The sequence below is a fragment of the Salvelinus namaycush genome, chromosome 20, assembly GCF_016432855.1.
Source record: "Salvelinus namaycush isolate Seneca chromosome 20, SaNama_1.0, whole genome shotgun sequence".
Classification (NCBI taxonomy): domain Eukaryota; kingdom Metazoa; phylum Chordata; class Actinopteri; order Salmoniformes; family Salmonidae; genus Salvelinus; species Salvelinus namaycush.
The window spans coordinates 30,316,869-30,332,988 of record NC_052326.1 but is presented as its reverse complement, the minus strand read 5'-3'; the positions used below and the strand labels follow the sequence as shown (position 1 = coordinate 30,332,988).

General features: G+C 41.4%; 1 protein-coding gene across 2 annotated transcripts in view; it reads left to right on the top strand.

Moving 5' to 3' along the window:
• The first annotated feature begins 2,877 nt into the window (after positions 1–2,877).
• Positions 2,878–16,120, top strand: part of LOC120065221 (E3 ubiquitin-protein ligase RAD18-like) — a 97,187-nt gene continuing 83,944 nt past the window's right edge. Inside the window, exons 1-4 of one of the 2 annotated variants that reach the window (XM_039016022.1) lie at positions 2,878–3,060; positions 3,434–3,512; positions 3,669–3,730; positions 3,849–3,919. In XM_039016022.1, the coding sequence (XP_038871950.1) occupies positions 3,010–3,060; positions 3,434–3,512; positions 3,669–3,730; positions 3,849–3,919 (263 nt within the window). In that variant the 5' untranslated portion in view covers positions 2,878–3,009. Of the gene's footprint in view, positions 3,061–3,433; positions 3,513–3,668; positions 3,731–3,848; positions 3,920–16,120 lie in introns of those variants that run through there. The other variant, XM_039016023.1, reaches the window with a different exon arrangement.

The window sequence follows — 16,120 nt, the reverse complement described above, 5'->3', positions numbered from 1 at the left end:
GCGCCTTGCGGTCAGATGCCGAGCAGTTGCCATACCAGGCAGTGATGCAACCGGTCAGGATGCTCTCAATGGTGCAGCTGTAGAATTTTGAGGATCTGGGGACCCAAACCAAACCTTTTCAGTCTCCTGAGGGGGAAAAGGTTTTGTCTTGCCATATTCACAACTGTCTTGGTGTGTTTGGACCATGATAGTTAGTTGAAACTTGAAACTCTCGACCCCCTCCACTTCAGCCCCGTCGATGTTAATGGGGTCCTGTTCGGCCCTCCTTTTCCTGTAGTCCACGATAATCTCCTTTGTCTTGCTCACATTGAGGGAGCGGTTGTTGTCCTGGCACCACACTGCCAGTTCTCTTACCTCCTCCCTATAGGCTGTCTCATCGTTGTCGGTGATCAGGCCTACCACTGTTGTGTCATCGGCAAATTTAATGATGATGTTGGAGTCGTGCCTGGCCATGCTGTCATGAGTGAACAGGGAGTATAGGAGGGGACTGAGAACGCACCCCTGAGGGGCCCCCGTGTTGAGGATCAGGGTGGCGGATGTGTTGTTACCTACAGTTGAAGTAGGATGTTTATATACAGTTAGGTTGGAGTCATTAAAACTCAGAAAATTTCTTGTTAACAAACTATAGTTTTGGCAAGTTGGTTAGGACATCTACTTTTTGCATGACACTAGTAATTCTTCCAACAATTGTTTACAGACAGATTATTTCACTTATAATTCACTGTATCACAATTCCAGTGGGTCAGAAGTTTACATACACTAAGTTGACTGTGCCTTTAAACAGCTTGGAAAATTCCAGAAAATGACATCATGGCTTTAGAAGCTTCTGATTGGCTAATTGACATCATTTGAGTCAATTGGAGGTGTATCTGTGGATGTTTTCAAGGCCTACCTTCAAACTCAGTGCCTCTTTGCTTGACATCATGGGAAAATTTTAAGAAATCAGCCAAGACCTCAGAAAAGAAATTGTAGACCTCCACAAGTCTGGTTCAACCTTGGGAGCAATTTCCAAATGCTTGAAGGTACCACGTTCATCTGAACAACCATTAGTACGCAAGTATAAACACCATGGGACCACGCAGCCATCATACTACTCCGGAAAGAAACACGTTCTGTCTCCTAGAGGTGAACGTACTCTGGTGCGAAATGTTCAAATCAATCCCAGAACAACAGCAAAGGACCTTGTGAAGATGCTGGAGGAAACAGGTTCTAAAGTATCTATAGCCACAGTAAAACGAGTCCTACATCAACACAACCTGAAAGGCCACTCAGCAAGGAAGAAGCCACTGCTCCAAAACCGCCATAAAAAAGCCAGACGATGGTTTGCAACTGCACCTGGAGACAAAGATCGTACTTTTTGGAGAAATGTCCTCTGGTCTGATGAAACAAAAATGGAACTGTTTGGCCTTAATGACCATCGTTATGTTTGGAGGAAAAAGTGGGATGCTTGCAAGCCGAAGAACACCATCCCAACCGTGAAGCATGGGGGTGTTAGCCTCATGTTGTGGGGGTGCTTTGTTGCTGGAGGGATTGATGCACTTCACAAAATAGATGGCATCATCAGGTAGGAAAATTGTGGATATATTGAAGCAACATCTCAAGACATCAGTCAGGAAGTTAAAGCTTGGTGGCAAATGGGTCTTCCAAATGGACAATGACCCCCCAAGCATACTTCCAAAGTTGTTGCAAAATAGCTTAAGGGCAACAAAGTCAAGGTATTGGAGTGGACATCACAAAGCCCTGACCTCAATCCCATAGATACTTTGTGGGCAGAACTGAAAAAGCGTGTGCGAGCAAGGAGGCCTACAACCTGACTCAGTTACACCAGCTCTGTCAGGAGGAATGGGCCAAAATTCACCCAACTTATTGTGGGAAGCTTGTGGAAGGCTACTCGAAATGTTTGACCCAAGTTAAACAATTTAAAGGCAAATTAAAGAAAATAAATCATTCTCTTTACTATTATTCTGACATTTCACATTCTTAAAATAAAGTGGTGATCCTAACTGACCGAAGACTGGGAATTTTTACTAGGATTAAATGTCATGAATTGTGAAAAACTGAGTTTAAATGTATTTGGCTAAGGTGTATGTAAACTTCCGACTTCAACTGTAACTACTACAGTGTGGAAATTGTAAAGGATATGTTCACGTGTCAAATGTTTGCAGACGGGAGAAGTATGATGCTGAATAATCTGTGAATGGAAAATGTTGCAACTGTGGTCGGGATCATACTCCGGACTTCCTTGAGTGCCCTGTTAGGGTAACGGAGGTCGAGGTGTCAAGGATCAGGGCTGCGCAGCGAATCTCCTATGTGGATGCGATGAAGAGAGTCGAAGAGGCAACAGTGTTGAAGATATGGCAGTGGATGCATTGCAACCTGTTTCTAGTGTTTTAAGTAAATTGTGTGATCTGGGTACACTTATTGCGGAGATTTTTGGATTTTTGGATTTTGTGGCATTGATAGCCACAGTGATTAATTGTACAACATAAGTGTCTAAGAAGTCCAAGAAGCTGGATATCATTATATCTGCAGCCGATACAATTTTAGGGCTCCCAGACTTAATGGCAGGAGCACTACAAGGACTTTTGTCACTAGGAAATGTCTGCATCTGCTTCTGAGCAGATGCTTCTGAGCCTGTGTTGGGACCTGATTAGAATGAGGTTTTTACAGAAAAGCAGGTTGATTTTGTTTAGTTAATTTATTTTTTGGTAGTTTGTATGATTATTTATTTATTTTTACCCAAATGTTTTCCTTTCTTGTGATCCTTATTATCCACCCCCACATTAGGTGGCAGAATCCACATTTAATTGTTGCGAACGCCATTATACCATAGAAGAAGGAAACGTCATGTTCCTGGAAGTGTGCATTTGGTACGAAAATAAATCTAGGCGGGATTATACATAGCTAACGTTACTTACTCGTCACAGAGTTTCTGAATTATTTTCTCATTTTGGGTTTAGCGAATCAAAACTGTAAGAAACGAACTACTGCTTATCAAGAACTGTCATCATGGCCAATTTGAATGAAGCTGATTTACCACCAAATCTGACTTGTCTCAAAGTAAGTGCTGGTTCAAAACAACTCCCACCTCGACAAGCTAACGCTAGTTAGTTAGCTAGCTAACGTTAACTATTTTCGCAAAATAGCTTAACAAAATAGTATAAACCTATGTTAGCAAGCGAATATAACATATGTGTCAGCCAGTTACTTTAGCTAGCTAACTTACTTTTATTGTTTTGCCTTTTTAAACATGCATACAGCTAATGTTAGTTAGCAAACAAAAAAAGCTAGCTATTTATCCCAGCAGTGTGTATAACAATCATGTCAGTGTAGATGCTTTTTGCAACGCGTTACTAAAAGCAGTTTGTTAATGTGATGCTCACCATGTAACTATCATACTAGCCTACCTAACGGTATTATTTCTGTAATGCAGAATGTTGATACCATTCTCCGATGTCCCATTTGTTTCGAATTCCTGAGTATCGCAATGATGACCAAATGTTCTCACAACTGTAAGTTACCCAGATTTTGTCGTCACTAGACACAAACTAACCATTCGTTTTAAAAACAATGTTATAGCTGTACCGTTAGGTATAGGCTATAGAAGATAACACTTGTCTCATAACAATACTGTATCCACACCTGATTATTTGAATTTCTCATTACAGTCTGCTCTTTGTGCATAAGAAAATTTCTGTCCTACAAATTACAATGTCCAGTATGCAATTCAGTAAGTATGATGCATGGTGGCACTGCATCATGACAATAAAAGTATCTTTCAAATGTAATCTGTTTAGGTGGCTTGAACATGTCAAAATCAGACAAGCATTTATTTTTCTCTATTTTAGCCTACAACAGAACAGGACCTAAGAAACAACCGGATACTGGATGACCTGGTCACAAACTTTAAATCTGCAAGGTACCTATTGTGTATTAAATACGCCCATGATATGCTGGTAGAAAAACAGAGAAATTGAGAAAAAATCCATAATGTATCTAGCCTATATCTTGAAGCATCTATTCAGGCAACATCTAGCTCAACTGAGTCTTGTTAAATGTGCTTACTGATACCATAGATGAACTGCCAATTCATAATAGAGAAACCACAACACTTTGTATTTTGAAAAGGCCACCATTCTCAGTGTCTCAAGGTGAAATCTATGCCTGATACCATAAACCCAACTGGCAGGTTTCATTAGTTTATTTCTCAGTTGAAAAAGACCACCTAAGATTTAAAGCATTCTTTGAAAGGTGCGTATTATTTTCAAATACATGTGTATTATGCACTGAGTATACAAAACATTAAGACACCTGCTCTCTCCAAGACATAGACTGACCAGGTGACTACAGTGCATTCGGAAAGTATTCCGTCCCATTGACTTTTTGGCTTAGTCATTATGGGGTACTGTGTGTAGAATGATGAGGGAAAGAAATAATATAATCCATTTTAGAATAAGGCTGTAACAAAAAGGGGAAGGGGTCTGAATACTTTCTGAATGCACTGTAGGTAAAAGCTATGATCCCTTAATGATGTCACTTGTTAAATTGACTTCAATTAGTGTAGATGAAGGGGAGGAGACAGGTTAAAGAAGGATTTTTAAGCATTGAGTAATGGATTGTGTATGTGTGACATTCAGAGGGTGAATGGGCAAGGCACAAGATTTATGGTAATCCAAAAGACATTCAGCCAACTTGACACGACTGTGGGAAGCATTGGAGTCAACATGAGCCAGCATGCCCGTGGAACACTTTCAACACCTTGTAGAGTCCATGCCGCTACGAATTGAGGCTGTGCTGAGGGGATGTCGACTCAATATTAGGAAGGTGTTCCTACTGTTTGGTCTACTCAGTGTATACATTCAGAACCATTCAAACAGTGCTGTTTTGTGTACTGCCTTTATAAGTTTTGTTCCGATGTTTGGGGATGCAATTAAAATGTGTCATTTTAGAATGATTATACTGAGGATAAAGTGGAAGGAATGATAACACAGATTCTTTTCCCTCTGGAGGCTTCGCCTGGCCTTGCGATTTGTCAGCTCATTAATCTAACGCCCACTGTTAATAGCATTTTTCTACCACTTTATGTGACAGTTGCATAGTGTTACAGTATGTCAATTAAATGACGACAAAAAAGCAAGCAGCATGGAATACTTTACTTTGGCCTTTAGGGTAATGTATTTCCCTCCCTATATAGATGTTGTGAATGAGATTGGACGCTGTGTTTAGGGGGCAGGTCTCCTGGTTTCCTAGTAACTATCAGGATGCCCTTTCCTCTGGGAACTGGGAGATTCATGCCTCCTCTAAAACCATGGCTCTGCATTCCTCCCTGTTATTCACGATGAAACTGGCCTGGACTCTGTGCATCTGAATAGTAAATCAGGCAGGCAATCAGATAAAACTGTCATGTAGGCTTAGATCATCTCCAACTCATCTCATCCTCCTCCGCCTGGGCTCAACCCATGCCAAAGCGCACCTCGTGGGGGAAAATTACAACTCTACAGTGTCCTCCGTCTCCTCGCTCTTCCCCAGAGGGCATAGGGGTACATTGTGTGTGTGTGTTAGGGGTTGGGCGATAATAGGACAGCATCGTCTATCGACAGCTGTCATTGATGGTGATGACATCGTGATGTGACAGACGATGGTTTAGCCTATTTGAATTTGACTGGCGCCACGCAGTAAAGAACATCTTGCACACGTGACATTCTGATACTTTACCTATTTTATAGCCTAATTCAGTAAATATGTTGTATACAGAACGCAATAGTGGGATGTAGGCCAGACAGGATGGAAAATTCCACCAAAGCAGCGCAAAATGGCCAGTCAGAAAATATAGTTTTTCTCTGTCAGATGCATGAGCCTTTTTTGTTGTTGTAACGGACACTAGCTGTTTAAAAAACACTTAGCCTCTATCTTCTCTCTCCATTCGATAGGCAATGAATTTGACTTTGGGCTCATAGGCTATGCTTTCATTGTTTTATGCATGGCTTTCTTCTAATCAAACCATGAATGTAATGGAGTTCCATCTCAAAGTAGTTTGAATAGCCTAAAAAACGTAAGGTAGCCAGGGGACTAATAATAAGAGAGAACCAACAATATCAATAGCCTATAGAAAAATCAAATGACAGGTTTAATGAAGTTTTAAGCTTATTAAGAAATATAGGATTCACGCGATCCGGGTAAATCCCTCCATGCGAGGTTTAAAACCAAATGGCCAATAACCTAGCGTCACTCCAGTAAAACAAATCATGACTCTCGAGTCAGTAAAAAGAGTTGTTCAAAAATAACTAATAATTTGCAAACTGCACATCACTACCTACTAGGCCTATCATAAGCTTTAAAACAAGTTAAAGTTATAAACAGTAGCTTATTTATCAAATATTGTGTTGTCCTAAAGTTGCCGCTTTCAAAAATAACAAGAATGAACGTCTATAGCATAGGCTATTCTCAATCACAGCTTTATGATGGTTCTGTGAAATCAGAGTGGAGTTGGGGGGTGAGGTGTTGACTACTAAAACCTCTTAGCTACCTGGGATGCATCCTTGATGGAATCCTGGGAGGTGTGAGCATGGCCACTAAAGTGCTAGGGAAGGTTAATGCAAGGACTACATTTTTGGTTAGAAAGTCCAATCTGCTTGATAAGGCCTCCAGTAGAGGGCTAGCCACTGCCCTCATTCAATGCCATTTTGACTACGCTAGTACTTCCTGGTTTGGGGGCTTATCTAAGCTGCTGAAGGGTAAGCTCCAGATAGCCCAGAATAAGCTGATCAGGGTGGTATTGAAGGTGAGTCCACATTAGAGGTCGACCGATTATGATTTTTCAATGCCGATACCGATTATTGGAGGACAAAAAAAGCCGATACCGATTAATCGGCCTATTTATTTATTTATATATATATATTTTTTAAAATATATATATCACACACACACACACACATTTTTGTAATAATGACAATTGCAACAATACTGAATGAACAATGAACACTTATTTTAACTTAATATAATACATAAATACACACACGCACACAGCTCTGAAGTGACAATGATACTTAGGAGACAAATACTCTCAACTGTTTGAATAAAAATAGAGTTTAAGTTACCTGTGAATGTTGAAAACAAAAACTTTAATTTCTATATGCAGGAAATCCTATTTTAATAATGGGCATGACACCTTCTAGCAAAATCTGATAAGCGGTTCCTTCATTTATTCCATAGGATATTTTTAGATTCACTTAAAATAAGGTCTGTGTTTCGTGTAGGCTTACATCACCGTGCAAATTTTATAACTGTGTAGATATCCATAGGACAAGGTAACTCTGATCAATATTGGCTAAATATAAGCGAAGATAAAAAAAATTGTAGAGTGGATTTATGAAAATATGTTGACAAACGTTACCTTATCCTAGTGAGATTTACACGGGTATCAAAACGTCGAGGCGGTTTAAGCCTGCACGAAACACAGACCTTATTTGAAGTAGATCAAGACATTCTCTATGGAAGACATGAACGGTAAAATAACGAAGGAACCCCTTTCAAATTCAGCCGCAAGTTATTACAGGAATTATAACGCGTCGACTATTTCTCTCTAAACCATATACCTTTGACTAATCCGGAAACTATCACCTCGAAAACAAAACGTTTATTCCGTTCCGTATTTTATCTAACGGGTGGCATCCATGAGTCTAAATATTCTTGTTACATTGCACAACCTTCAATGTTGTCATAATTACGTAAAATTCTGGCAAATTAGTTTGCAAAGAGCCAGGCGGCCCAAAATATACCCTGACTCTGCGTTCAATGAACGCAAGAGAAATGACACAATTTCACCTGGTTAATATTGTCTGCTAACCTGGATTTCTTTTAGCTAAATATGCAGGTTTAAAAATATATACTTGTGTATTGATTTTAAGAAAGGCATTGATGTTTATGGTTAAGTACACATTGGAGCAATGACAGTCATTGATTGATTGTTTTTTATAAGATAAGTTTAATGCTAGCTAGCAACTTACCTTAGCTTACTGCATTCGCTAACAGGCAGGCTCCTCGTGGAGTGCAATGTAATCAGGTGTTAGAGCATTGGACTAGTTAACTGTAAGGTTGCAAGATTGGTTCCCCGAGCTGACAAGGTTAAAAATCTGTTGTTCTGCCCCTGAACAAGGCAGAACGTTCCTAGGCCGTCATTGAAAATAAGAATGTGTTCTTAACTGACTTGCCTAGTTAAATAAAGATTAAATAAAGGTGTAAAAAAACAAAAAAACAATCGGCAAATCGGCGCCCAAAAATACCGATTTCCGATTGTTATGAAAACTTGAAATCGGCCATTCCGATTAATCGGTCGACCTCTAGTCCACATACTCTACTGGCTGCTTGTTGAGGGTTTCCCAGATTAGACTGGTTTTGGTTTACAGGAGTATTTATGGTCCTGCACCCAGATATCTAACTGATTACTTCCCCCATGTTAGGGATGCACACAATCACAGCACCAGATCAGGTGTTGCTAATTTGTGTTTATACAGTTTCAAGAGTAATGCTGGGAAAGGTACTTTCTTGTATGCTGGAGCTTCAGAGTGGAATGTGTTGCTTCTGCCCATATATACTGTATGTAAACATTATTGACGTGACCAGTGTTCAATGACTCAATGTACATAGGGGAGAAGTCTCTAAGGTTCAGGGCATGGTACTGGGCGGAGGCAGGCTAGTGGTGACTGTTTAACAGTTCGATGGCCTGGAGATTGAAGCTGTTTATTTTATTTATTTCACCTTTATTTAACCAGGTAGGCCAGTTGAGAACAAGTTCTCATTTACAACTGCGACCTGGCCAAGATAAAGCAAAGCAGTGCGACACAAACAACACAGAGTTACACATGGGATAAACAAACATACAGTCATTAACACAATAGAAAAATCTATATACAGGGTGTGCAAATGTTGTAAGATTAGGGAGGTAAGCCAATAAATAGGTCATAGTGGCGAAATAATTACAATTTAGCATTAACACTGGAGTGATAGATGTGCCGAAGATCAATGTGCAACTAGAGATACTCCGGTGCAATGGAGCAAAAAACAGGTGAAATCGGTAAGCTGCTCTGACAGTTGATGCTTAAATTTAGTGAGGGAGATATACGGCTTCAGTGATTTTTTTTCTTCTTCTTTCTTCAATTCGTTCCAATCATTGGCAGTAGAGAACTGTAAGGAAAGGTGTCCGAAGTAGGAGTTGACTTTGGGGATGACCAGTGAAATATACCTGCTGGAGAGCGTGCTACGGGTGGGTGCTGCTATGGTGACCAGTGAGCTGAGATAAGGCGGGGCTTTACCTAGCAAAGACTTATAGATGACCTGGAGCCAGTGGGTTTGGCGACGAATATGAAGCGAGGGCCAGTCAACGAGAGCATCCATGAGTGAAGGATGCTTTGTTGCGAAATAGGACGCCAATTCTAGATTTAATTTTGGATTGGAGATGCTTAATGTGAGTCTGGAAGGAGAGTTTACAGTCTAACCAGACACGTAGATTATGTGGACAACTACAAATACCTATGTCAGAACCGTCCAGAGTAGTGATGCTAGATGGGCGTGCAGGTCCGGGCAGCGATTGGTTGAAGAGCATGCATTTAGTTTTACTTGCGTTTAAGAGCAGTTGGAGGCCATGGAAAGAGAGTTGTATGGCATTGAAGCTCGTCTGGAGGTTAGTTAGCACAGTGTCCAAAGAAGGGCCAGAAGTATACAGAATGGTGTCGTTTGCGCAGAGGTGGATCAGAGAATCACCAACAGCAAGAGCGACATTGATGGTAACAGAAAAAAGAGTCGGCCCGAGAATTGAACCCTGTGGCACCCCCATAGACTGCCAGAGGTCCGGACAACAGGCCCTCTGATTTGACACACTGAACTCTATCAGAGAAGTAGTTGGTGAACCAGGCAAGGCAGTCATTTGAGAAACCAAGGCAGTTGAGTCTGCCGATAAGAATGCGGTGATTGACAGGGTCGAAAGCCTTGGCCAGGTCTGTGAAGACGGCTGCACAGTATTGTCTCTTATCTATGGCAGTTATGATATCGTTTAGGACCTTGAGCGTGGCTGAGGTGCACCCATGACCAGCTCGGAAACCAGAAAGCCGACCGTGTTTTCGACCAATTCGACCATGAAGGCCTGATTCACGCAGTCTCTGAATAGTTGATGTTGAGATGTCTGTTACTTGAACTCTGTGAAGCATTTACTTGGGCCTCAATCTGAGGCTGGTAACTCTAATGAACTTATCCTCTGCAGCAGAGGTAACTCTGGGTCTTCCTGTCTGGCCGCAGGTCCTCATGAGAGCTATTTTCATCATATTGCTTATTGGTATTTGCGACTGCTCTTGGAGAAATTTTATTCTTGAAGTGTTCCACATTGACTGACCTTCATGTCTTAAGGTAATGGTGGACTGTCGTTTCTCTTCGCTTATTTGAGCTGTTCTTGTCATAATATGGACTTGGTATTTTACCATAGAGGGCTATCTTCTGTATACCAACCCTACCTTGTCACAACACAACTGATTGGCTCAAATGCATTAAGAAGGAAAGAAATTCCACAAATTAACTTTGAACAAGGCACACCTGTTAATTGAAATGCATTCCAGGTGACTACCTCATGACGCTGGTTGAGAGAATGCCAAGAGTGTGCAAAGCTGTCAAGGCAAAGGGTGGTTACATTGAAGAATCTCAAATATAAAATATATTTTGATTGGACACTTTGGTTACTACATGATTCCATATGTGTTATTTCATAGTTCTGATGTCTTCACTATTATTCTACAATGTAGATAATAGTAAAAATAAAGAAAAACCCTTGAATGAGTAGGTGTGTCAGCTTTTGACTGGAACTGTATAATTTCGGATGGAAAAATGCTTTCAGTGTAAACCTGAACGACTAAAACCAGATATAAAGTATGTAGAAAAGATAATAGACCTATATGTTATAATCTTGGAACTAACAATCACCAAAATAAAAGCTAGACAGACATTATTAGCCATAGCAAAATGCATAGAATTGCAGGAAATTGGCTTTAAAACTGCAACATTTTCTCTCGCCTCCATGGCAAAATGTCTAGAATTGCGGAACATTTGCTAAAAAAATTAAAATAATGTATGCATCACCAAGATGAGGGGCCTCCTTAAATTTTCTCAAAAATTCAGATGGGCCGACCTGGCCCATTGCCATGCCCCCTGCCACGCTTACCACCTAAGCCCATTTTTTAAATCCAGATATTTTGATGGGCCACCTAATCCAGTGATTGTCATGCATTGTTTTTTCAATAGAGATGAATTTGCCTGCATCTTTACTGTATGTGCACTAAAATCATATTCTAATTTTGTTGGGACTAATTCACCACCTGAGTAAATGGAAACTCAACATATTATCTGGATCGCTAACTCTAAATATAACATCCACTGCTAGTAACATGTATTAATCTAACAGTAAATGTATTGTCCAAAAAAACATTGCAGTTGTAGCCTACCGCCCAATGAGGCCTATGCTATCACAATGGCCAATGCACATAATAATTTTGCGCGCATCGTATCTCAAATCCACCTCTAATATCTTGGTTGTAAAATCGTTGCTATTGAGCACAAAATTGAGAGTTGAAAAAAAAGTTATACAGTGCATTCGTAAGGTATTCAGACTCCTTTGACTTTTTCCACATTTTGTTACATAACAGCCTTATTTTAAAATTGATTAAATAGTTTTTTCCCCTCATCAATCTACACACACTACCCCATAATGACAAAGCAACATTTTAAATTTTTTGCAAATGTATAAGAAATTCTAAACTACCACTTTTACATACAGTTGAAGTCGGAAGTTTACAAACAGTTAGGTTGGAGGCTGACAGGCTAAATGACATCATTTGAGTGAATTGGAGGTGTACCTGTGGATGTTTTTCAAGGCCTACCTTCAAACGCAGTGCCTCTTTGCTTGACATGGGAAAATCAAAAGAAATCAGCAAAGACCTCACATGTCTGGTTCATCCTTGGGAGCAATTTCCAAATGCCTGAAGGTACCACGTTCATCTGTACAAACAGTAGTACGCAAGTATAAACACCATGGGACCACGCAGCTGTCATACTACTCAGAACGCGTCCCCTTCCTATCCTAGAGTTGAACGTACTTTGGTGCGAAAAGTGCAAATCAATCCCAGAACAACAGCAAAGGACCTTGTGAAGATGCTGGAGGAAACAGGTGCAAAATTATCTATATACACAGTAAAACGAGTCCTATATCGACGTAACCTGAATGGCTGCTCAGCAAGGAAGAATCCACTGCTCCAAAACCGCCATTAAAAAAGCCAGACTACGGTTTGCAACTGCACATGGGGACAAATATTGTACTTTTTGGAGAAATGTCCTCTGGTCCGATGAAACAAAAATAGAACTGTTTAGCCATAATGACCATCGTTATGTTTGGAAGAAAAAGGGGGAGGATTGCAAGCCGAAGAACAACATCCCAACCGTGAAGCACGGGGGTGGCAGCATCATGTTGTGGGGGTGCTTTGCTGCAGGAGGGACTGGTGCACTTCACAAAATAGATGGCATCATGAGGAAAGAACATTATGTGGATATATTGAAGCCAAATCTCAAGACATCAGTCAGGAACTTAAAGCTTGGTTGCAAATGGGTCTTCCAAATGGACAATGACCCCAAGCATACTTCCAAAGTTGTGGCAAAATGGCTTAAGGACAACAAAGTCAAGGTATTGGAGTGGCCATCACAAAGCCCTGACCTCAATCCCATAGAAAATTTGTAGGCAGAACTGAAAAAGCGTGTGCGAGCAAGGAGGCCTACAACCTGACTCAGTTACACCAGCTCTGTCAGGAGGAATGGGCCAAAATCCACCCAACTTATTGTGGGAAGCTTGTGGAAGGCTACCTGAAACGTTTGACCCAAGTTAAACAATTTAAAGGCAATGCTACCAAATACTAATTGAGTGTATGTAAACTTCTGACCCACTGGGAATGTGATGAAAGAAATAAAAGCTGAAATAAACTTATTATTATTATTCTGACATTTCACATTCTTCAAATAAAGTGGTGATCCTAACTGACCTAAGACAGGGCATTTTTACAAGGATTAAATGTCAGGAATTGTGAAACTGGGTTTAAATGTATTTTTCTAAGGTGTATGTAAACTTCTGACTTCAACTGTATGTGAACTTCAGACCCTTTACTCAGTACTTTGTTGAAGCACCTTTGGCAGCAATTACAGCTTAGTCTTTTTGGGTAGGGCGTTACAAGCTTGGCACACCTGTATTTGTGTAGTTTGTCTCATTCTTTTCTGCAGATCCTCTCAAGCTTTGTCAGGTTGGATGGGAGCGTCGCTGCTTTCCGAATGCACTGTACATACAGAAAGCTGTATTTTGCCAGCAATTGGATTTTAAAATGCTATACAATCAGAACACCTTTATTCTCCAGGATAATGTTTTTCACCGGGATTGAGGAGAGTGGCTCGCTAGACACAGCAGCAGGCCCCAGCGAAACAGCTATCCTCCAGGGGCAAGCACACACTTTCATGAGGATAATGTTCTTTACTGTTTTACAAAATCACGGTTTTAGCCTCTTAAAAAATAAGACGTTTTGAGTGAAGTGACCATGTAGAATTTGCCGCTCGCATTGATGCGACCAATTAGAAGTGTAACTCGCACAGCTAAGTAAAAGGGTCACAAAATGCAACAAAATGGTCGCAGTCTGGAGCCCTGCTATGCATTCATGATTTGTCAAGTTGTAGCATTTGATTTTTGCTGTAGGCCAACGGTCGTTTTAGCAGTTGAATTTTTATTTATTTCAGTACAAATATTTTTGGTGGGGTTGGCCGGTAGGGGTCGATAACATCGTATATCACAATGTTTTATGGGTACATAATCACAATAGGACAAAGGTTGACATCGCCCAACTCGAGTGTGTGTGTGTGCTCATCACTGCCACCTCCCTGTACCAATAAGCACAGAACTCATTGGCGCTCTCTTCTAATTACAGGCACATTCATTTAGTCTATGAACAGTTTTCAGGCACAAAGGGAAGATATTTGTTTAATTAACTTCACTATTCTATACTTTGTCAGATTTATCTTTCAAGTGCTGCCTCTTTCAACCTTTTGAAAATGTAGCTAACGGTTTTCTGAAGAATTACAATGTTCGTATTGGGTGCTGTATTAAATGTAGTGGACAAAAGGTCTGGAATTTAAATCAAACCAACAATGCAGTTCAAGAAAAAGTTAAGAAATTGAAATGAAGTACATTTTTGATTGTATTTTATTACATGAAAATAACATAACAATAACGAGGCTATATACAGGGGGTACCGGTACCGAGTCAATGTGCGGGGGTGAAGGTTAGTCAAGGTAATTTGTAAAGTGACTATGCATAGATAATAAACAGCGAGTAGCATCAGTGTAAAAACTAAGGGGTGGGTGTCAATGTAAATAGTCCGGGTGGCCATTTGATTAATTGTTCAGCAGTCCTATGGCTTGGGGGTAGAAGCTGTTAAGCAGCCTTTTGATCCTATACTTGGCGCTCCAGTACCGCGTGCCATGCGGTAGCAGAGAGAACAGTCTGACTTGGGTAACTGAAGTCTTTGACAATTTTTGGGGCCTTCCTCTGACACCGCCTTGTAAGTAGGTCCTGGATGTCAGGAAGCTTGGCCCCAGTGATGTACTGGGCCGCACACACTGCCCTCTGTAGCGACTTAAGGTCAGATGGCGAGCAGTTGCCATACCAGGCAGTGATGCAACCGGTCAGGATGCTCTCGATGGTGCAGCTGTAGAACTTTTTGACGATCTTGGAACCCGTGTCAATTCTGTCTCCTGAGGGGGAAAAGGTGTTGTCGTGCCCCACGACTGTCTTGGTGTGTTTGGACCATGTTAGTTAGTTGATGTGGACACCAAGGAACTTAACTCTCGACCCGCTCCACTTCAGCCCTGTTGATGTTAATGGGGGACTGTTGGGCCCTCCTTTTCCTATCATCCTATATCAGCACCTTCGTCTTGATCACATTGAGGGAGAGGTTGTTGTCCTGAAACCACACAGTCAGGTCTCTGACCTACCTATAGGCTGTCTCATCGTTGTCGGTGATCAGGCCTACCACTGTTGTCGCCAGCAAACTTAATGATGGTGTTGGAGTCGTGCTTGGCCACTCAGTCGTGGGTGGACAAGGAGTACAGGAGGGGACTAATCACACACCCCTGAGGGGCCCCAGTGTTGAGGATCAGCGTGGCAGATGTGTTGTTCTCTACCCTTACCACTTGGGGGCAGCCTGTCAGAAATCAAGGATCCAGTTGCAGAGGGAGATGTTTAGTCCCAGGATCATTAGTTTAGCGATGAGCTTTGTTGGTACTATGGTGTTGAATGCTGAGCTGTAGTCAATGAACAGCATTCTCACATAGGTGTTCCTTTTGTCCAGGTGAGAACGGACAGTGTGGAGTGCAATTTGAGATAAGGTCATCTGTGGATCTATTGGGGTGGTGTGCGAATTGAAATGGGTCTAGGGTTTCCGGCGTGCTGGTGTTGATGTGAGCCATGACCAGCTTTTCAAAGCACTTCATGGCTACCGACGTGAGTGCTACGGGCGGTAATCATTTAGGCAGGTTACCTTCGCTATCTTTTGCACAGGGACTGTGGTGGTCTGTTTGAAACATGTAGGTATTACAGACTCGGTCAGGGAGAGTCAAGTAAGACTCTTTCCAGTTGGTCTGCGCATGCTTTGAGTTCACATCCTGGTCATCCGTCTGGCCCCGTGGCTTTGTGACGTGGCTTTGTGAATGTTGATCTGTTTAAAGGCCTTGCTCACATCGGCTACGGAGAGAGTGATCACAGTCGTCTGGAACAGCTGGTGCTCTCATGCATGCTTCACTGTTGCTTGCCTCGAAGTGAGCATATATGGCATTTAGCTCATCTGGTAGGCTCTCGACACTGGGCAGCTCGCGGCTTGGTTTCCCTTTGCAGTGCGCAATAGTTTTCAATCTCTGCCACATCTGACGAGCATCAGAGCCGGTGCAGTAGGATTCAATCTTAGTCCTGTATTGACGCTTTGTCTGTTTGATGGTTCGTCTGAGGGCATAGCGGGATTTTTAATAAGCTTCCGGATTAGTGTCCCGTTCCTTGAAA